Genomic DNA, 22,801 nt, shown 5'->3' on the forward strand with positions numbered 1-22,801 from the left:
GATCACATTTAGGAACTGATATGATGGGGATCTATTGAACATACAATCTGGGTTGTGTAGATTGTGTGTCAACAGTCTGGGTTGTGTAGAACGTGTTTCAACACAGTCCGGTTTGTGTAGAACGTCTGTCAACACACAGTCCGGTTTGTGTAGAAAGTGTGTCAAAACACAGTCTGGGTTGTGTACAATGCGTGTTATTGCACAGTCTGCGTTGTGTACAATGCGTGTTATTGCACAGTCTGCGTTGTGTAGAATGTTTTTTAACACGGGATTGGATTTTCAGAATTTGCAGTCTAGATCCACAAGACATAGTATAGGTGTTAATTGTTGGCGATAATGTTTGTAGCTGGAAATAATACTTGTTGCTGGCGATAATGTTTGTTGCTGAAGATAATGTATGACAATAATGTTTGTTGCTGAAGATAATATTTGTTGCTGGTGATAATGTTTGACCATAATGTTTGTTACTAAAGATAATGTTTGTTGCTATCAATAATGCTGGACGATAATGTTTGTTGCTGTTGATAATGCTTGAAAATGTTGTTTTTGCTGTCGATAATGCTTGACAATAATGTTTGTTGCTGGTGAAAATGTTTGTTGTTGAGGATAATGTTTGATTATAATGTTTGTTACTAAAGATAATGTTTGTTGCTATCGATAATGCTTGTTGCTGTTGATAATGCTTGAAAATGTTTTTTGCTGTCAATAATGCTTGACGATAATGTTTGTTGCTGAGGATAATGTTTATTGCTTGACGATAATGTTTGTGGCTGGCAATAATGTTTGTTGCTGGCGATAATGTTTGTTGCTGATAATAATACTTGACAATGTTTTTGCTGTCAACAATGTTTAACGATAATGTTTGTTGCTGACGATAATGTATGACAATAAAGTTTGTTGCTGAAGATAATATTTGTTCCTGGCGATAATGTTTGACCATAATGTTTGTTGCTATCAATAATGCTTGACGATAATGTTTGTTGCTGGTTGTTGCTGTTGATAATGCTTGAAAATTTTGTTTTTGCTGTCGATAATGCTTGACGATAATGTTTCTTGCTGGCGATAATGTTTGTTGCTGGTGATAATGTTTGTTGTTGAGGATAATGTTTGACTGTTTGTTACTAAAGATAATGTTTGTTGCTATCAATAATGCTTGACGATAATGTTTGTTGCTATCGATAATGCTTGTTGCTGTTGATAATGCTCGAAAATGTTTTTTGCTGTCAATAATGCTTACAGCATTATTGACAGCAGTTTGTTGCTGAGGATAATGTTTATTGCTTGACTATAATGTTTGTGGCTGGCGATAATGTTTGTTGCTGGAAATAATGTTTGTTGCTGATGATAATGCTTGACAATGGTTTTGCTGTCAACAATGTTTAACGATAATGTTTGTTGCTGACGATAATGCCTGACAATGTTTTTGCTGTCAACAATGCCTGACGATAATGTTTGTTGCTGCAATAATGTTTGATGATAATTTTTGTTGCTGATGATTTTTGCTGCTGGCGATAATGCTTGACAATAACGTTTGTTGCTGGCGACAATGTTTGTTGCTGGTGACAATGTTTGTTGCTGGCGATAATGTTTGTTGCTGGCGACAATGTTTATTGCTGGCAATAATGTTTGTTCCTGGCGATAATGTTTGTTGCTGACAATACTGTTTGTTGCTGACGTTGATGTTTGCTGCTGGCGATAATGCTTGACAATGTTTTTGCTGTCAACAATGCCTGACGATAATGTTTGTTGCTGCAATAATGTTTGATGATAATGTTTGTTGCTGGCGGTAATGCTTGAATAATGTTTGTTGCTGACGACAATGTTTGACGATACTGTTTGTTGCTGAAGTTAATGCTTGACGATAATGTTTGTTGCTGAAGATAATATTTGTTGCTGGCGATAATGCTTGACGATAATGTTTGCTGCTGGCGATAATGTTTGACGATACTGTTTGTTGCTGGAGATAATGCTTGATGATAATGTTTGATGCTGAAGATATTTGTTGCTGGCGATAATGCTTGACGATAATGTTTGTTGCTGGCGATAATGTTTGACGATACTGTTGCTGAAGATATTTGTTGCTGGAGATAATGCTTGACGATACTGTTTGTTGCTGAAGATAATGTTTGTTGATGAAGATATTTGTTGCTGGCGATAATGATGGACGATAATGTTTGTTGCTGAAGATAATGTTTGTTGATGAAGATAATATTTGTTGTTAGCGATAACGCTTGACGATATTGTTTGTTGCTAAAGATATTTGGTGCTGAAGATAATGCGTGATGATAATGTTTGTTGCTGAAGATAATGATTGTTGATGAAGATAATATTTGTTGCTGGCGATAATGATGGACGATAATGTTTGTTGCCGAAGATAATGTTTGTTGATGAAGATATTTGTTGTTAGCGATAATGCTTGACGATATTGTTTGTTGCTGAAGATATTTGGTGCTGAAGATAATGCGTGATGAAAATGTTTGTTGCTGAAGATAATGTTTGTTGATGTTGATAAGGTGTGCGAATGTTGTGTGTTGCAGGATCCAGGTGAAGCGTCTGATCAAGAACAACGCGGTGTACGAGAAGCGCTCCACCTACAGACGCTGCTGCTGGTACGTGCACGCTGACGTGCTGACACACTACTCCCTGGACACTCTGCCTGTGCCGTGCCACTGGTCCTACCTCACCTGCCGCGCTCGAGACGAGTCCTCCCGGGAAGAGAATCAGGTGGCCACCGGCTCCCGGGGGAACTCCCCCAGCACGCCCCAGACCTCCTCCGCCTCCTGGGCCGCCTCCAACAAGAGGAAGAGCGCCGGCAGCATGTCCATCACCAAATTCATGAAGCGCTGCGGCGAGCATGAACGGGTAACGCCACATTTGACCTCTAGCGTGATGACACATTTGACCTCTAACATGACGCCACATTTGACCTCTAGAGCGATGACACATTTGACCTCTAGCGTGATGACACATTTAACCCCTAACATGACGCCACATTTGACCTCTAGCGTGATGACACATTTAACCCCTAACATGACGCCACATTTGACCTCTAGCATGATGACACATTTGACCTCTAGCTTGACGCCACATTTAAACTCTAGCGTGACGCCACATTTGACCTCTAGCGTGACGCCACATTTGACCTCTAGCGTGATGACACATTTGACCTCTAGCATGATGCCACATTTGACCCCTAGAGTGAATGAGAATTGCCACATTTGACATCTAGCATGATGCCACATTTGACCTCTAGCATCAAGACAGATTTGACCTCTAGCATCAAGACAGATTTGACCTCTAGCATCACGCCACATTTGACCTCTAGAATGAATGAGTAATGCCATATTTGACCTCTAGCATGACGCCACATTTGACCTGTAGAATGAACAAGTAATGCCACATTTGACCTCGAGCATGATGCCACACTTGACCTCGAGCATGACGCCACATTTGACCTTGAGCATGAACGAGTAACACCACATTTGACCTCTAGCTGATGCCACATTTGACCTCTAGCTTGAACGAGTAACGCCACATTTGACCTTTAGCATGATGCCACTTTTGACCTCCAGCATGATGCCACATTTGACTTCTAGCATGATGCCACATTTGACCTGTAGAATGAACAAGTAATGCCACATTTGACCTCTAGCATGATGCCACATTTGACCTCGAACATGATGCCACATTTGACCTCGAGCATGGTGCCACATTTGACCTCTAGCATGACGCCACATTTGACCTCGAGCATGACGCCACATTTGACCTTGAGCATGAACGAGTAACACCACATTTGACCTCTAGCTGATGCCACATTTGACCTCGAGCATGAACAAGTAACGCCACATTTGACCTTTAGCATGATGCCACTTTTGACCTCCAGCATGATGCCACATTTGACCTCTAGCATGAACAGGTAACACCACATTTGGCCTTGAGCATGAACAGGTAACAGCAGATTTGACCTTGAGCATGAGCAGGTAACATCACATTTGACCTCTAGCATGACCGGGTAACGCCACATTTGACCTCTAGCATGACGCCACATTTGACCTCTAGCATTAAAAGTTGACACCACATTTGACCTCCAGCATGAACAGTTGACACCACATTTGACCTCTAGCACGAAGGGGCAACGCCACATTTGACCTCTGCGTCTATGGCCGTCACCTGCTGACGTGCTCCTCCCCCTTCAGGCGGAGGAGGCTGACGGTTTCCAAGCTGACACAGAAGATGACGACGACTGCATCATCGTCTCCACGCAGAGCGGTGAGTTGGTCAATCATATTAAAAGATGAATGAATGAGTCATATTCAGTGATGACTGGATGAAAGTGATAGTCAGTGATGAATGGTGAATCTGGATGATGCTAAAGCTTTTGATCGATTTTGGTTGAGATTTATGACAACTGCCTGAAGAAAACATTCACATTTGCAGTCATTGATGGTATGATACATGCAATGATATATACGATGATATATATGATTGTATTTACGACGATATACTGTATACATTGATATATAGGATGGTATATACGACGATATATATGATGGTATACACAATTATATATATTATGATATGTATGATGTTATATATGATGGTATATACGATGATATACTGTATACGTTGATATATATGACGGTATAAATGATGATCTATATCATGGTATGTACGATATATATGATGGTATATACGATAATATTTGATGGTATATACGACGATATAAACGACGATCTATATGATGGTGTATACGATAATATTTGATGGTATATACGACGATATAAACGACGATCTATATGATGGTATATACGATGATATATATGATGTATACACGCTAATATATGATGGTATATTTGGTTGAGATTTATGACAACTTCCTGAAGAAAACATTCACATTTGCACAGTCATTGATGGTATGATACATACAATGATATATACGATGATATATATGATGGTATACACGACGATATACTGTATACGTTGATATATAGGATGGTATATACAACGACATATATGATGGTATACACAATGATATATATTATCAATCAATCAATCAATGTTTACTTATATAGCCCTAAATCACTAGTGTCTCAAAGGGCTGCACCAACCACCACGACATCCTCGGTAGGCCCACATAAGGGCAAGGAAAACTCACACCCAGTGGGACGTCGGTGACAATGATGATTATGAGAACCTTAGAGAGGAGGAAAGCAATGGATGTCGAGCGGGTCTAACATGATACTGTGAGAGTTCAATCCACAATGGATCCAACACAGTCGCGAGAGTCCAGTCCAAAGCGGATCCAACACAGCAGCGAGAGTCCTTTTCACAGTGGAGCCAGCAGGAAACCATCACAAGCGGAGGCGGATCAGCAGCGCAGAGATGTCCCCAGCCGATACACAGGCGAGCAGTACATGGCCACCGGATCGGACCGGACCCCCTCCACAAGGGAGAGTGGGACATAGAAGAAAAAGAAAAGAAACGGCAGATCAACTGGTCTAAAAAGGGAGTTTATTTAAAGGCTAGAGTATACAAATGAGTTTTAAGGTGAGACTTAAATGCTTCTACTGAGGTGGCATCTCGAACTGTTACCGGGAGGGCATTCCAGAGTACTGGAGCCCGAACGGAAAATGCTCTATAGCCCGCAGACTTTTTTTGGGCTTTGGGAATCACTAATAAGCCGAAGTCCTTTGAACGCAGATTTCTTGCCGGGACATATGGTACAATACAATCGGCAAGATAGGATGGAGCTAGACCGTGTAGTATTTTATACGTAAGTAGTAAAACCTTAAAGTCACATCTTAAGTGCACAGGAAGCCAGTGCAGGTGAGCCAGTACAGGCGTAATGTGATCAAACTTTCTTGTTCTTGTCAAAAGTCTAGCAGCCGCATTTTGTACCAACTGTAATCTTTTAATGCTAGACATGGGGAGACCCGAAAATAATACGTTACAGTAGTCGAGGCGAGACGTAACAAACGCATGGATAATGATCTCAGCGTCTTTAGTGGACAGAATGGAGCCAATTTCAGCGATATTACGATATAGCGATACATAATAATAAAATTATTATGATATGTATGATTCTATATATGATGGTATATACGATGATATACTGTATACGTTGCTATATATGACGCTATAAATGATGATCTATATCATGGTATGTACGATATATATGATAGTATGTACGATATATATGATGGTATGTACGATTATATATATGATGGTATATACGACGATATAAACGCCAATCTATATGATAGTATATACGATGATATATATGATGTATACACGATAATATATAATGGTATATACGACGATCTATATGATGGTATATACAACAATATATATATGATGGTATATGCGATGATATATACGACAATATATATGAGGATCTATATGATGGTATATACGATAATCTATTATGGTATATACAACGATCTATATGAGGGCATATAGCAGTGGTTCTCAAATGGGGGTACGCTTACCCCTGGGGGTACTTGAAGGTATGCCAAGGAGTACGTGAGATTTTTTAAAAATATTCTAAAAATAGCAACAATCCAAAAATCCTTTATATTTATTGAATAATACTTCAACACAATGTGAATGTAAGTTCATAAACTGTGAAAAGAAATGCAAACAATGCAATATTCAGTGTTGACAGCTAGATTTTTTGTGGACATGTTCCATAAATATTGATGGTAAAGAAATGTTTAGAATGAAGTTGATGAATCCAGATGGATCTCTATTACAATCCCCAAAGAGGGCACTTTGAGTTGATGATTACTTCTATGTGTGGAAATCTTTATTTATAATTGAATCACTTGTTTATTTTTCAACAAGTTTTTAGTTATTTTTATATCTTTTTCTCCAAATAGTTCAAGAAAGACCACTACAAATGAGCAATATTTTGCACTGTTATACAATTTAATAAATCACAAATTGATGACCTAGTGCTGTATTTTACTTCATCTGTTTTTTTCAACCAAAAATGCTTTTCTCTGTTTAGAGCAGGGGTAGGGAACCTATGGCTCTAGAGCCAGATGTGGCTCTTTTGATGACTGCATCTGGCTCTCAGATAAATCTTAGCTGCCATTGCTTAACACGATAAGTAATTAATAATTCCACTGGTAATCACATTGTTAAGAATAAAGTTCCAATTATAAAACATTCTCATGCATTTTAATCCAACCATCCGTTTTTTATCACACCTGTCCAAGATGTCGCATTAATGGTAAGAAGTATGATATTTATTATTGGTTAACTTTAGAATAACAATGTTATTAAAAAGGATAAGAGACCTATTATACTTATATGTACTTAAAAACGCATGAATTTAGTTGTATTCAGTGTTAAAAAACTATTATATGGCTCTCACGGAAATACATTTTGAAATATTTGGCTTTCATGGCTCCCGGCAAAAAAGGTTCCCGACCCCTGGATTAGGGGGTACTTGAATTAAAAATATGTCCACAAGGGGTACATCACTGAAAAAAGGTTGAGAACCACTGACATATAAGATGGTATATACAACGATATATATGGGGGGGAGATTTTATTTTTATTTATTTTTTATTGTCATGTAAAAGGGAGTTTTTAAGGTTGGTGCACACATTTTAAGTGTATCTTGTGTTTTTTATGTTGATTTAACAAAAATTATTTTTTTTTTAATAAAAATTTCTTTTGCGGCCCGGTACCAATCGAGTGATGGGACCACTGGTATATATGATGGTATATACAGGTGTTATTGATTCTGTTCCATAAGTGTCAATAAAAGGCTTTTGTGCTCAAAGGAGCAAACATCACACAAAGTGTGTTTACTACTTTATCACTTCAATTGTGTATTCATTAAAAGTCATGTACTGTAATAATGATGATAATAATGATATTGATGATAATTATAATGGCAATAATGATAATAATAATGATGATGAAGATAACTTAGCTGACTCTTCCTCCTTGCCTTCAGGTTCAGTCACAGAGAAGTCGTCCACCGAAGGAGAAGACCTGATGGACGTCACACCCTCCAACATGGCCGCTCTGCCGCTGGCCAGCGCCGCTCCCACTTTGGCCCCAGCCTAAGAACTGTTGGCAGTGTGCTGCTCCCAGGTCACAGGTGTGTTGAAGTCGCGCACATGTTTGTTGAAGACGCGCACAGGTGTGTTGACCACACGCACAGGTGTGTGTGTGGACCACGCGCACAAGTCTGTGCGCAAACTACACGCACAGGTGTGTGCGCAAACTACACGCACAGGTGTGTGTGCGAACTACACGCACAAGTGTGTGTGCGAACTACACGCACAGGTGTGTGTGTGCGAACTACACGCACAGGTGTGTGTGTGCGGACCACACGCACAGATGTGTGAACCACACGTACACACACACACCCCTCCTTGTATTTGTGTATATAAGACGCATTCTTTCCCACCCTGGACAAGCTCGTTGTGTACCTGCACAGGTAGAGCCAGTGAACAGATGTTTTATAAGATGTATCGTCTCTGTTGTGGAAGAATACTTGAAGATAAAGTTCATTAAATCGGAAGAAAATGTTTTTTTTCTTTTGTCTGCCAGACAAGAATGAGCATTTCTAATACGAGGCCAGAAACGCTTTGAGTGCACCTTTCAGGTAAAACTTGGCGTGTTTGATCAATGAAAGCAAAACTAAACATTGTGTTACAACTTATAAAGTTTTATAATAACTTATTGATCCCCCAGGGATCAATAAGGTGCTTTCTATTCTATTCTATTTCTATTTACTGTTAATAAAGTTTTTTAATATCTTATTATATTTATGTAGTGTTAATTAAGTTGTATAATAACTTATATCTTTGTACTGTTAATAAAGTTTTATAATGTATTACATGTATCTACTGTTAATAAAGTTTTATAATTATATATTACAATATTTATTAGAGAATTTGTTAGTATTCATTACAAAATTGATTAAGTATTTGTTAGTATTTATTAAATTTTTATTATAGTATTTATTACAGTATTAAAGTACTTATTACAGTATTTATTGGAATATTTGTCACAGTATTATATGTACAATAGTATTACAATATTTTATTTTAGTATGTAATACAATATTTTTGTATTTATTACATATTACAGTATTCATGACAATATGCAGTATAGTATTTATTACATGATTTATGACAATATTTATTAGAATATTTAAATATTTACTATAGTATTTATTACAATATTTGTTATAGTATTTATTATAGTGTTACCAGTATTACATTTTTTTTTTACACATTTATTACAGTATTCCTAATATGTTACAGTATTTATTATAGTATTTATAACAGTATGTATTACAATAATTATTACATATGTATTACAGTATTTGACAATATTTATTTTACAGTATTTGACACGTTATAGTATTTATTACAGCATGTATTACAATATTATACTATTACGTATGTATTACAGTAATTATGACAATGTTTTACAGTATTTAAATGTATGACAATATTTATTACAGTATTACAATATGTACTACAGTCTTTGTTACAATTTTTTTGTTAACAGTATTTATTACAGTATATAACAGTATTTATTACAGTGCTTATTACAGCATTACGATATTTATTAGTTTTACAATATTAGTCAAAGTATGCATACAGCATTTATTACAGTATTTATATTACAATATTTATCATAGTATTTGTTACAGTATTTCTGACAATATTTATTATAGTATGTATTACAATATTAGTTACAGTATTTATGACAATATTTATAGCATTTATTACAATAGTTATTATAGTATTTATTACAGTATGTATTACAATATTATACTATTTATTACATATGTATTACAGTAATTATGACATATTTTACAGTATTTATATATATATGACAATATTTGTTACAGTATTACAATATGTACTACAGTATTTGTAAAAATTTTTTGTTAACAGTATTTATTACAGCATTACGATATTAGTTTTACAATATTAGTTGCAGTATGCATACAGCATTTATTACAGTATTTGTCATAGTTTTTAGTATTTATGTCAATATTTTTAGTATTTATTACATTAGTTATAGTATTTATGACAATATTTATTATAGTATTTATTACAATATTGGTTACAGTATTTATGAGAATATTTATAGTATTTATTACAATATTAGTTACAGTATTTATGACAATATTTATAGCATTTATTACAATAGTTATTATAGTATTTATTTCAGTATGTATTACATTATACTATTTATTACATATGTATTACAGTAATTATGACATATTTTACAGTATTTATATATGACAATATTTGTTACAGTATTACAATATGTACTACAGTATTTGTAACCTTTTTTTTGTTATCCGTATTTATTACAGCATTACGATATTAGTTTTACAATATTAGTTGCAGTATGCATACAGCATTTATTACAGTATTTGTCATAGTTTTTAGTATTTATGACAATATTTATAGTATTTATTACATTAGTTATAGTATTTATGACAATATTTATTATAGTATTACAATATTGGTTACAGTATTTGAGAATATAGTATTTATTACAATATTAGTTACAGTATTTATGACTATAGTATTTATTACAATATTTGTTACAGTATTTGACAGTAGTTATGTATATAACACAGTATTGCATTATAGTATTACGATATTTATTACAATTTTACAATATTAGTTACAGTATGCATACAGCATTTATTACAGTATTTCTATTACAATATTTATCATAGATTTTAGTATTTATGACAATATTTATAGTATTTATTACAATATTTGTTACAGTATTTATGACAGTACATAACAGTATTTATTACAATTTTACAATAGTTACAGTATGCATACAGAATTTATTACAGTATTTCTATTACAATATTTATCATAGTTTTTAGTATTTATGACAATATTTATAGTATTTATTACAACATTAGTTATAGTATGTATGACAATATTTATTATAGTATTTATTACAATATTTGTTACAGTATTTATGACAACATGTGTGACAGCAAGTTGCTTCCAGCAGCACGACATGGCGGGAAAAAGGCGTTCCACTTGTCCCTCCTTTCTTTCTTTCTACCTGGTCAGGTGTGTGTAGTGTTGAAGTCATTGTTGCAACTATTAGTGCATGTAAAACATGGACTCACTCACGTTCAATATACCGCCTAGACGGGTGTGATGCTAGCAGACATTAGCGTTCATAAACGACGATAGGAAAGTAGTTCCAGAGATGAAGATGGGATCCTCAGGTCAGTGTCTGAATGCTTTCCACGAGTTGGTCTTTTAGGATAGTTCTTCCTCCTGCGGCTGCGACGTCGGCCTGTTGCACGGCTGCGATGTCCGCCTGCACGGCCGCGTCAAACGCCAACGACAACAAGGCTGCAGGAACCTGAGACACAAAACAATCATGGTATGACATTCATACTCTATCACCGTGTATGTATTCTATATTATATGTATACTACCTTGTATGTATACATCCAATATAGTATACACTAGGGATGCACCGAAAAGAAAATTTGTGGCCGAAGCCGAATAAAATTTAAACGCTTGGCCGAATACTGAATACCGAATAATGAATGCAGTTTTTCACAATTTTTTTTATATTGCATAAATAGCTTAGAATACATTTTTAGACATGTTTTTTAAATAAAGTAAATTTTTATTGAATATTGACATTTTTTTAATATTCCAGTAGCCTTTGCTTTTCAAAAAAAGCACAAAGTTTTTCATTCATATTAGGCCTTCAAACAAAACATGCATTGCAAAAAAAAATAAAGTGCATTAAAGTGAATAAACCCACAACAAATGAATTATTGTCCTTTTGGCAAAAGTCTGCTTAGCCACAGTAGATAAACTAATAATGTAAACAGAAGGCTCAAGTAAATCTCAATTAAGTGTGTGCTTGTAACGTCATACACTTATATAGGTAGCCTACACAACAGGCTAATAATGTAAACAGAGGCCCCACTTAATCTCAATAAGTGTGTGCTTGTAACCTCATACACTTATATAGGTAGCCTACACAACAGGCTAATAATGTAAACAGAGGCCCCACTAAATCTCAATAAGTGTATGCTTGTAACCTCATACACTTATATAGGTAGCCTACACAACAGGCTAATAATGTAAACAGAGGCCCCACTAAATCTCAATAAGTGTATGCTTGTAACCTCATACACTTATACAGGTACACAACAGGCTAATAATGTAAACAGAGGCCCCACTAAATCTCAATAAGTGTATGCTTGTAACCTCATACACTTATATAGGTAGCCTACACAACAGGCTAATAATGTAAACAGCACACACACAATGTAAAGAACACACATCAGAGAAATACCGTCTGCTTGGTATTGTGTAACGGGGCTCAATGTGCTCCATGAGTCTCCGAAAGCCAATGTCCTCCACAACACTAAACGGTTGTTCATCCAAAGCCATAAATTCCATTACATTCTTTGTAATTCCGTTTGCTTTTGGCACTGTCAGTCGCAAACTTTTTCGCCCTCTCAAAGACGTCGGCCACGAGGCACCTCCTCGAGACAGTTTGGCTGAACATTCGTTGCAAACTGCAATACTTTTGTCACTTTCCGACACCTTAAAATATCTCCACACTGCTGACATTTTTCCGAAGGTGCCGGGTTACAACGTCACCGCACGTTGGTTGATTGCGTCACCTCGTCAAAAAATTGCGTCACACGCCACTATTCAGCCTTGCATTTAACTCATTCCACCGAAGGCCGAATGTGGCTTTTTTTGCCATATTCGGCCGAATATATTCGGTTACCGATTATTCGGTGCATCCCTAGTATACACAGTACGTAGTATGTATACTTTATTGTATTTATAGTACATTGAATGTATACCAACTTGTATGTGTATACACACCACGTATATAGATAAGTGATATTTTGACATTTTCTACCGCTTGTTCCGTTCGGGATCGTGCTGGAGCCTATCTCAGCTGCATTCGGGCGGAAGGCGACAGACAACATTCACACACTAGGGCCAATTTAGTGTTGCCAATCAACCTATCCCCAGGTGCATGTCTTTGGAGGCGGGAGGAAACCGGAGTACCCGGAGGGAACCCACGCAGTCACGGGGAGGACATGCAAACTCCACACTGAAAGATCCCGAGCGCAGGATCGAACACAGGACCTTGGTATTGTGAGGCAGACACACTAACCCCTCTTCCACCGTGCTGTTCTGTTAACATTTTCTGCTGAGTGAGAATAAATCCTGCATTCCAAGCTAAGTGTGTCAACTCAGCAAAAGACAAGAAGGTTGTTGATGAACCTACTTTGACCTCTGTATCAACATCATCATTATTATTGTTGTTATTATTATTATTGATTCGAGCCTGGCTTGCAAACAGGAGTTAAGAACATTCCAAGGATACTCACCAGGTTACACTCGGCGAGAGCGACGTCTTCCGACTCCTGCAGTTTGACGCCTCCTGGAGCCAGGAGATCAAAGGGCTGCCAGCCGTCCCGCAGGGAGTCTCGCACGAAGTCGTACAGCGCAGGGAGTCGCTCCCAGGCGTAGAAGGTCCCTGAGGGCGGTCACATGTCACCACGTGATGATGTCACTGCATTGTGTCACCACGTGATGTCACTGCATTGTGTTACATGGCACCAGGTGATGAGGTCACTGCATTTTGCCACATGTCACCAGGTGATGATGTCACTGCATTGCGTCACATGTTAGTGCATTGTCACCACGTGATGTCACTGCATTGCGTCACGTCAGTGCATTGTGTCACCACGCTATGTCACTGCGTTTTGCTACGTCACCAGGTGATGATGTCACTGCATTGCGTCACATGTCAGTGCATTGTGTCATATGTCATCACGTAATGATGTCACTGCATTGTGTCAAATGTCACCACGTGATAATTTCCCTGAATTGTGTGACCACATGATGTCGCCATATTTTGTCACATGTCACCACGTGATGATGTCACGGCATTGTCACATGTCAGTGCATTGTGTCACCACGTGATGTCACTGCATTGTGTCACCAGTGATGATGTCACTACATTGTGTCACATGTTAATGCTTTGTGCCACCAGTGATGATGTCACGGCATTGTGCCACATGTCAACACGTAATGATGTCACCGCACTGTGTCAAATATCACCACGTGATGTCACTGCATTGTGTGACCACGTGATGTCGCCGCATTTTGTCACATGTCAACACATGATGATGTCACTGCATTGTCACGTGTCATCACGTGATGTCAGTGCGTTGTGTCACCAGTGACGATGTCACTGTATTGTTACGTTACCACGTGATGTCACTGCATTGTAACAACATACCACGTGATGTCACAAATGTCACCACGTGACGATGTCGCTGCATTGTCACGTCACCACGTGATGATGTCACTGCTTTGTGTCAAATGTCACCACGTGACACTACACTGTCACGTTTCGCATGTCACCATGTGATTATGTCACTGCACTGTGTCAAATGTCACCACGTGACACTACACTGTCACGTTTCGCATGTCACCATGTGATTGTCACTGCATTGTGTCAAATGTCACTACGTGACACTACACTGTCACGTTTCGCATGTCACCATGTGATTATGTCACTGCATTGTGTCAAATGTCACCACGTGACGATGTCACTGCACTGTCACGTGTCGCATGTCACCACGTGATGTCACTGCATTGTGTCAAATGTCACTGCACTGTCACTTGTCGCAGCATGTCACCACGTGATGATGTCACTGCATTGTTTCAAATGTCACCATGTGACGATGTCACTGCACTGTCACGTGTCTCATGTCACCACGTGATGTCACTGCATTGTGTCAAATGTCACCACGTGACGATGTCACTGCACTGTCACGTGTCGCATATCACCACGTGATGATGTCACTGCATTGTGTCAAATGTCACCACGTGACACTACACTGTCACGTTTCGCATGTCACCATGTGATTATGTCACTGCACTGTGTCAAATGTCACCACGTGATACTACACTGTCACGTTTCGCATGTCACCATGTGATTGTCACTGCATTGTGTCAAATGTCACCACGTGACACTACACTGTCACGTTTCGCATGTCACCATGTGATTATGTCACTGCATTGTGTCAAATGTCACCACGTGACGATGTCACTGCACTGTCACGTGTCGCATGTCACCACGTGATGTCACTGCATTGTGTCAAATGTCACTGCACTGTCACTTGTCGCAGCATGTCACCACGTGATGATGTCACTGCATTGTTTCAAATGTCACCATGTGACGATGTCACTGCACTGTCACGTGTCTCATGTCACCACGTGATGTCACTGCATTGTGTCAAATGTCACCACGTGACGATGTCACTGCACTGTCACGTGTCGCATATCACCACGTGATGATGTCACTGCATTGTGTCAAATGTCACCACGTGACGATGTCACTGCATTGTCAAATGTCACCACGTGACGATGTCACTGCACTGTCACGTGTCGCATGTCACCACGTGATGATGTCACTGCATTGTGTCAAATGTCACCACGTGACGATGTCACTGCACTGTCACGTGTCGCATATCACCACGTGATGATGTCACTGCATTGTGTCAAATGTCACCACGTGACGATGTCACTGCATTGTCAAATGTCACCACGTGACGATGTCACTGCACTGTCACGTGTCGCATGTCACCACGTGATGATGTCACTGCATTGTGTCAAATGTCACCACGTGACGATGTCACTGCACTGTCACTTGTCGCAGCATGTCACTGCATTGTTTCAAATGTCACCATGTGACGATGTCACTGCACTGTCACTTGTCGCAGCATGTCACTGCATTGTGTCAAATGTCACCACGTGACGATGTCACTGCACTGTCACGTGTCTCATGTCACCACGTGATGATGTCACTGCATTGTGTCAAATGTCACCATGTGACGATGTCACTGCATTGTGTCAAATGTCACCACGTGACGATGTCACTGCATTGTCACGTGTCGCATGTCACCACTTGCTGATGTCACTGCATTTTGTAACATGTTACCACCTGACGATGTCACTGAATTGTGTCACATGTCAGCAGGGGACGATGTCACTGCACTGTGTCATATTTGCATCACCGACCCTGCAGCAGCGTTCCATCAGGAAGTCGAACCCGCAGCAGAGCGTAGTTGTACTTCCTCCTCTCTCGCTGCTCGTCCCGTTCTCTCATGGCTTTGGTGCGCAGCATGGAGTTCTTCTCCACCAGATCGCTCCTGACCAGGGCAACAGAGCGGAGGTTGCCTACAGCCACACAGAACGTGGGTGGGACAGCGCTGGTCTACCTGTGCTGCTGCTCCTTCTTCAGCTCCTCAGCGCTCAGGTTGTAGAAGTCTGGCGGCAGCTGGAAGCGCGTGGCGTGGTCTGACGCTCGGAAAGCTTGAGGCCGGCGGTCCAGCTGGGCTCGGAGCGGCTGGCCGCGCTGGAGACGATCTCGCCGTTCCTTCATCAGTTCCAGGGCGTCTGCGCTCTGCTCCGGCAACAGCAGGAACTCTTGTTCCGCCTCTGCACGCCGGGAGACACATGAGGACACCTGGCAGGCCACACTGGAAGTGGCAAAGTACCTTCGACAGGAAGCATGTGGCTGGTGAAGCCCAGCGCCTGCAGGAACTCTCTGCTGCCCTCTACAGCCCCGACCTTGTCCTGCAAGCAGCAGCACACAACATCACTTCTCTCCTATCAAAGCGGTAGGAAAACACAAATGTATTTCAAAATAAAAGCTTGGTCAGGTTAAATGTCATTTTCACTTTTATATATTGTCTTTTTTTATAGACTCAGACTTTCGAGCCTTTTTTACGGGGAGCGCTTGCAAGGGGTGGCCTCATGACAGTCCAATCAGCAAAAGCCTAAGGGGCGTTGCCTTCAGGGACCCTGGGAAGTAAGTGAGTTTAAGGCAACACTTTCTTTATCGCCACCATTAAAAAAAGAATGACACTATATACGTTCACACTATCTAACCAGCAGGTGGCAGCAGTGTGCATCACACTATCTAATCAGCAGGTGGCAGCAGGATGCATCACACGATCTAACCAGCAGGTGGCAGCAGGATGCATCACTATCTAACCAGCAGGTGGCAGCAGGATGCATCACACTATCTAACCAGCAGATGGCAGCAGGATGCATCACTATCTAACCAACAGGTGGCAGCAGGATGCATCACACTATCTAACCAGCAGGTGGCAGCAGTGTCAGACTCACCTGAAAGACTTTGTTGCTGACTTTCAGCTTCCTGTATTTGTCTTCGGAAGGATTCTTACAAATGTTTTCCACATACCTGCGAAAACATAAAAAAGGTAATAAGTTTCTTTCCGAGTGAATTTTGAGTTCATCTTACTTGCTTATGATGTCCACAGCAGCCTTGACTTTTTCTTTGTCTTTGTTAAAAGTGTGGATCATCATCACAGACGCTTCCACTGCATCCTCTTCAAAGCGCTAAGAACATGGTAAGTATTCATAATCATACATGTCAACACATGTTGTTATTACTGATCATACATGTTTGTCAATGATCATACAAGTCAACACTTTTATTATAATCACATGTTTGTTATTAATAAACATACATGGCAACACATTTGTTATTAATCACACTTGTCAACACATGATTGTTATTAACGATCATACATGTCAACACATGTTTATTATAATCATACATGTCAACACATGTTTGTTACTAATGATCATACATGTCAACACGTTTGTTACTAATGATCATACATGTCAACATATGTTTGTTATTAATAATCATACACGTCAACACATGTTTGTAACTAATGATCATACATGTCAACACATGTTTGTTATTAATAATCATACATGTCAACACATGTTTGTTAATAATCATACATGTCAACACATGTTTGTTATTAATAATCATACATGTCAACACATGTTTGTTAATAATCATACATGTCAACACATGTTTATTATAATCATACATGTCAACACATGTTTGTTATTAATAATCATATACGTCAACACATGTTTGTTATTCATAATCATACATGTCAACACATGTTTGTTATTAATAATCATACATGTCAACACAAGTTTGTTAATAATACATGTCAACACATTCGTTACTAATGATCATACATGTCAACACATGTTTGTTATTAATAATCATACATGTCAACATATGTTTATTATAATCATACATGTCAACACATGTTTGTTATTAATAATCATATACGTCAACACATGTTTGTTATTCATAATCATACATGTCAACACATGTTTGTTATTAATAATCAGACATGTCAACACAAGTTTGTTAATAATACATGTCAACACATTCGTTACTAATGATCATACATGTCAACACATGTTTGTTATTAATAATCATACATGTCAACACATGTTTGTTATTAATGATCAGACATGTCAACACATGTTTGTTATTAATGATCATACATATCAACTCATGTTTGTTATTAATGATCATAAAACATGTCAACACATTTTTTATTACTGATCATACATGACAAACAAGTTTGTTACTAATGATCATACATGTCAACACGTTTGTTACTAATGATCATACAACACGTCAACACATGTTTGTTATCAATGATCCTAATCGTACAACATGCAGGACGCACCTTTAAGATGGCCTCCTTAATGTGGCCTTCCCTCTGCGCCCTGGTGAGCGTGGCTCCTGTCAGCGGGCAGGTGAAGTACACACCTGACACCGACAAACAGGGATGCACTTTTGGGGCCAGGTTGGTTCCCTGTGGAGGCGAAGAACTCTTCAAGCGCTTCCAAAAACAGGATTAGAGCGGAAAAAGACAACCAACCTCTGCAGTGTCTGCCTTGTCTTTTTCTGCCAGTGCAGCAGCTTCAGCCTCCAGCTCTCTTTTCACTACAAGCACAGCATCTTCTACTTAGCAGTTATGTAGTTAGCATAGCTACTTTATACTGTTAGCATTCATCCAGTTAGCAAGGCTACTTTATTCAGTTAGAATTGATCCAAGTCGCTTAGCTACTTTATTCAGTTAGCATCTGTAATTGTTTATTGAGTGAGCAGAAAAGCCAGTGAGTGTCACCCTGGTTCCTGATGGCGTCCTGGGAGGTGAGAACTTTGGGCCGCTGCTGCTGTTCAATCCTGGCCAGAGCCGCTGCTCCTGCTCGCTGGGATCCCTCGCTGGGTTCTTCACGCTGCTTGGCAGCCGAGCTCCTTTGGCCTCTGTCAACTGCACCACTTTGCAGCCCCACACAAGGAGAGCACATTTTTATCCTCCACACAGCTGGCAAGCAAAGTCTTCTTCTCAGCAGGCTTAATGCAGACTTAGCCTTAGCCAGCCAGCAACTAGACGGGCCCGCTGAGAAGTCTTGGAAAGACATGACACGGCAACATGCTGGCAGAAATATCACACTTGATATCAAGTCTGGCAGAAATATCACATCTGATATCAAGTCTAGTCCAATATCAAGTCCAGCAGAAATATCACATATGATATCAAGTCCAGCAGGAATATCACATATGATATTAAGTCTAGTCTAATATCAAGTTCAGTGGAAATATCACATATGATATCAAGTCTAGTCTAATATTAAGTCCAGCAGAAATATCACACAGCAAGTCTAGTCCGATATCAAGTCCAGCAGAAATATCACATATGATATCAAATCTAATCTGATGTCAGGTCCAGCAGAAATATCACATATGATATCAAGTCCAGCAGAAATATCACATATGATATCAAGTCTAGCAGAAGTATCACATATGATATCAAGTCTACTCTGATATCAAGTCCGGCAAAAATATCACATATTACTTCAAATCTAGTCCGATATCAAGGCCAGAATAAATATCACATAGCAAGTCTAGTCTGATATCAAGTCCAGCAGAAATATCACATATATCAAGTCTAGTCCGATATCAAGTCCAGCAGAAATATAATAAATAATAATAATAAATGGGTTGTACTTGTATAGCGCTTTTCTACCTTCAAGGTACTCAAAGCGCTTTGACACTACTTCCACATTTACCCATTCACACACACATTCACACACTGATGGAGGGAGCTGCCATGCAAGGTGCTAACCAGCACCCATCAGGAGCAAGGGTGAAGTGTCTTGCTCAGGACACAACGGACGTGACGAGGTTGGTACTAAGTGGGAATTGAACCGGGGACCCTCAGGTCGCGCATGGCCACTCTACCGCTGCGCCATGCCATCCCATATCACATACAATATCACATATGATATCAAGTCTAGTCCGATATCAAGTCTAGCAGAAATATCACATATATCCAGTCTAGTCCGATATCAAGTCCAGCAGAAATATCACATATGATATCAAGTCTAGTCCGATATCAAGTCCAGCAGAAATATCACATATATCCAGTCTAGTCCGATATCAAGTCCAGCAGAAATATCACATATGATATCAAGTCTAGTCCGATATCAAGTCCAGCACAAATATCACATATGATATCAAGTCTAGACTAATATGAAGTCCAGCAGGAATATCACATATTATATCAAGTTTAGTCTGATATCAGGTCTAGCAGAAATATCACATCTGATATTAAGTCTAGTCCGATATCAAGTCTAGCAGAAATATCACATATATCCAGTCTAGTCCGATATCAAGTCCAGCAGAAATATCACATATGATATCAAGTCTAGTCCGATATCAAGTCCAGCAGAAATATCACATATATCCAGTCTAGTCCGATATCAAGTCCAGCAGAAATATCACATATGATATCAAGTCTAGTCCGATATCAAGTCCAGCACAAATATCACATATGATATCAAGTCTAGACTAATATGAAGTCCAGCAGGAATATCACATATTATATCAAGTTTAGTCTGATATCAGGTCTAGCAGAAATATCACATATGATATTAAGTCTAGTCTGATATCAAGCAGAATATCACATATAACAAGTCTAGTCTGATATCAAGTCCAGCAGAAGTATCATATATGATATCAAGTCTAATCCAATATCAAGTTCAGCAGAAATATCACACATGATATCAAGTCTAGTCCGATATCAAGTCCAGCAGAAATTTTACATCTGATATCAAGTCTAGTCTGATATCAGGTCCAGCAGAAATATCACATATATTAAGGCTACTCCGAAATCAAGCCCAGCAGAAATATCACATGATAACAAGTCTAGTCCGATATCAAATCCAGCACAATCCATATGAAAGACAAGAAAACATGTTTTAATTTAATTTTATGCATTCTAGGTTGTAAAATACGGCAAGTGGGAGGTGGCTAACATTGTAGCTAATGGGAGTAAACTATTGTGCCCATAAAAGTCCAGCAGAGAATATCACATATGATATCAAGTCTAGCAGAAGTATCACATATGATATCAAGGTTAGGAGAAATATCACATCTGATAACAGGTCTAATCTATAAATCCAGCAGAAATATCACAATGATATCAAGTCTAGTCTGATATAGAGTCCAGCAGAAATATCACATACTCTGATATCAAGTCTAGCAGAAATATCACAATATCAAGTCTAGTCTGATATCAAGTCCAGCAGAAATATCACATATGTTATCAAGTCTAGCAGAAGTATCACATATATTAAGTCTAGTCTAATATCAAGTCCAGCAGAAATATCACATATGATATCAAGTCTAGCAGAAGTATCACATATATTAAGTCTAGTCTGATATCAAGTCCAGCAGAAATATCACATATGATATCAAGTCTAGCAGAAGTATCACATATATTAAGTCTAGTCTGATATCAAGTCCAACAGAATATCACATATGATATCAAGTCTAGGCTGATATGAAGTCCAGCAGAAATATCACATATGTTATCAAGTCTAGCAGAAGTATCACATATATTAAGTCTAGTCTGATATCAAGTCCAGCAGAAATATCACATATGATATCAAGTCTAGCAGAAGTATCACATATATTAAGTCTAGTCTGATATCAAGTCCAGCAGAAATATCACATATGTTATCAAGTCTAGCAGAAGTATCACATATATTAAGTCTAGTCTGATATCAAGTCCAACAGAAATATCACATGATATCAAGTCTAGGCTGATATGAAGTCCAGCAGAAATATCACATACTCTGATATCAAGTCTAGCAGAAATATCACAATATCAAGTCCAGCAGAATTTTCACATATAAGGTCTACTGCGATGAGGTAGCGATTTGTCCAGGGTGTAAGGCCTTCCGCCCGATTGTAGCTGAGATAGGCGCCAGCGCAACCCCCCCCCCCCCCCCCCCCCCCGTGAACCCCAAAGAGAATAAATGGTAGAAAATGGATGGATGGATATCAAGTCTAGTCCGATATCAAGTCCAGCAGAAATATCACATCTGATATCAAGTCTAGTCCGATATCAAGTCCAGCAGAAATATCACATCTGATATCAAGTCTAGTCCGATATCACGTCCAGTAGAAATATCACATATGATATCAAGTCTAGCAAAAAACAACGTCATGTTTGTCTATCTCCGGCAAACAACTTGCCTCCTGTCGTCAGTTAGCTTCTTCCCAGGACCCGCAGATTTAAAAGTCAAGTCCTTCTGATGCCGTCCAACAACTTCTTCATGTTTTCCGAAGATAAGAAATAAAATAAAAGCAAGCAGGCCGAAGAAGTGACTGCTGGATTATAATAACACCACCAGCTGACAACAGCACCACTTCCGTTGACAACAATACTACTTCCGCCTGGTGGTGTCGAGGTGCTGCCACCGTGCGGTAGGAAGGTTTCTTAGACGGGGCGTTCACGGATAGAGGATCAAAACTCACTGAGTTTTCAGACTCGCCTTTTCCCAAAATATTT

General features: G+C 38.9%; 2 protein-coding genes across 2 annotated transcripts in view; one reads left to right on the forward strand and one right to left on the reverse strand.

Moving 5' to 3' along the window:
- The window catches only part of LOC133543477 (chromatin assembly factor 1 subunit A-like), a 36,896-nt gene extending 28,347 nt beyond the window's left edge, over positions 1-8,549 (forward strand). The window contains exons 14-16 of the mRNA XM_061888067.1: positions 2,538-2,862; positions 4,197-4,269; positions 7,970-8,549. Of these exons, the coding sequence (XP_061744051.1) occupies positions 2,538-2,862; positions 4,197-4,269; positions 7,970-8,082 (511 nt within the window). The 3' untranslated portion in view covers positions 8,083-8,549. The remainder of the gene's footprint in view (positions 1-2,537; positions 2,863-4,196; positions 4,270-7,969) is intronic.
- A 2,381-nt stretch (positions 8,550-10,930) lies between these two features.
- LOC133543868 (UBX domain-containing protein 6-like) lies at positions 10,931-22,659 on the reverse strand. Its single transcript, XM_061888731.1, is given in 12 exon segments — positions 10,931-11,388; positions 13,403-13,551; positions 16,107-16,237; positions 16,307-16,526; positions 16,586-16,664; positions 17,220-17,295; positions 17,356-17,453; positions 18,623-18,751; positions 18,818-18,882; positions 19,067-19,221; positions 22,486-22,543; positions 22,546-22,659. Coding segments are annotated over 12 exon segments (1,326 nt in total). The 5' UTR covers positions 22,568-22,659; the 3' UTR covers positions 10,931-11,244.
- Between the last annotated feature and the right edge of the window lie 142 nt (positions 22,660-22,801).

Source organism: Nerophis ophidion, linkage group LG26 (genome assembly GCF_033978795.1).
Source record: "Nerophis ophidion isolate RoL-2023_Sa linkage group LG26, RoL_Noph_v1.0, whole genome shotgun sequence".
NCBI lineage: Eukaryota > Metazoa > Chordata > Actinopteri > Syngnathiformes > Syngnathidae > Nerophis > Nerophis ophidion.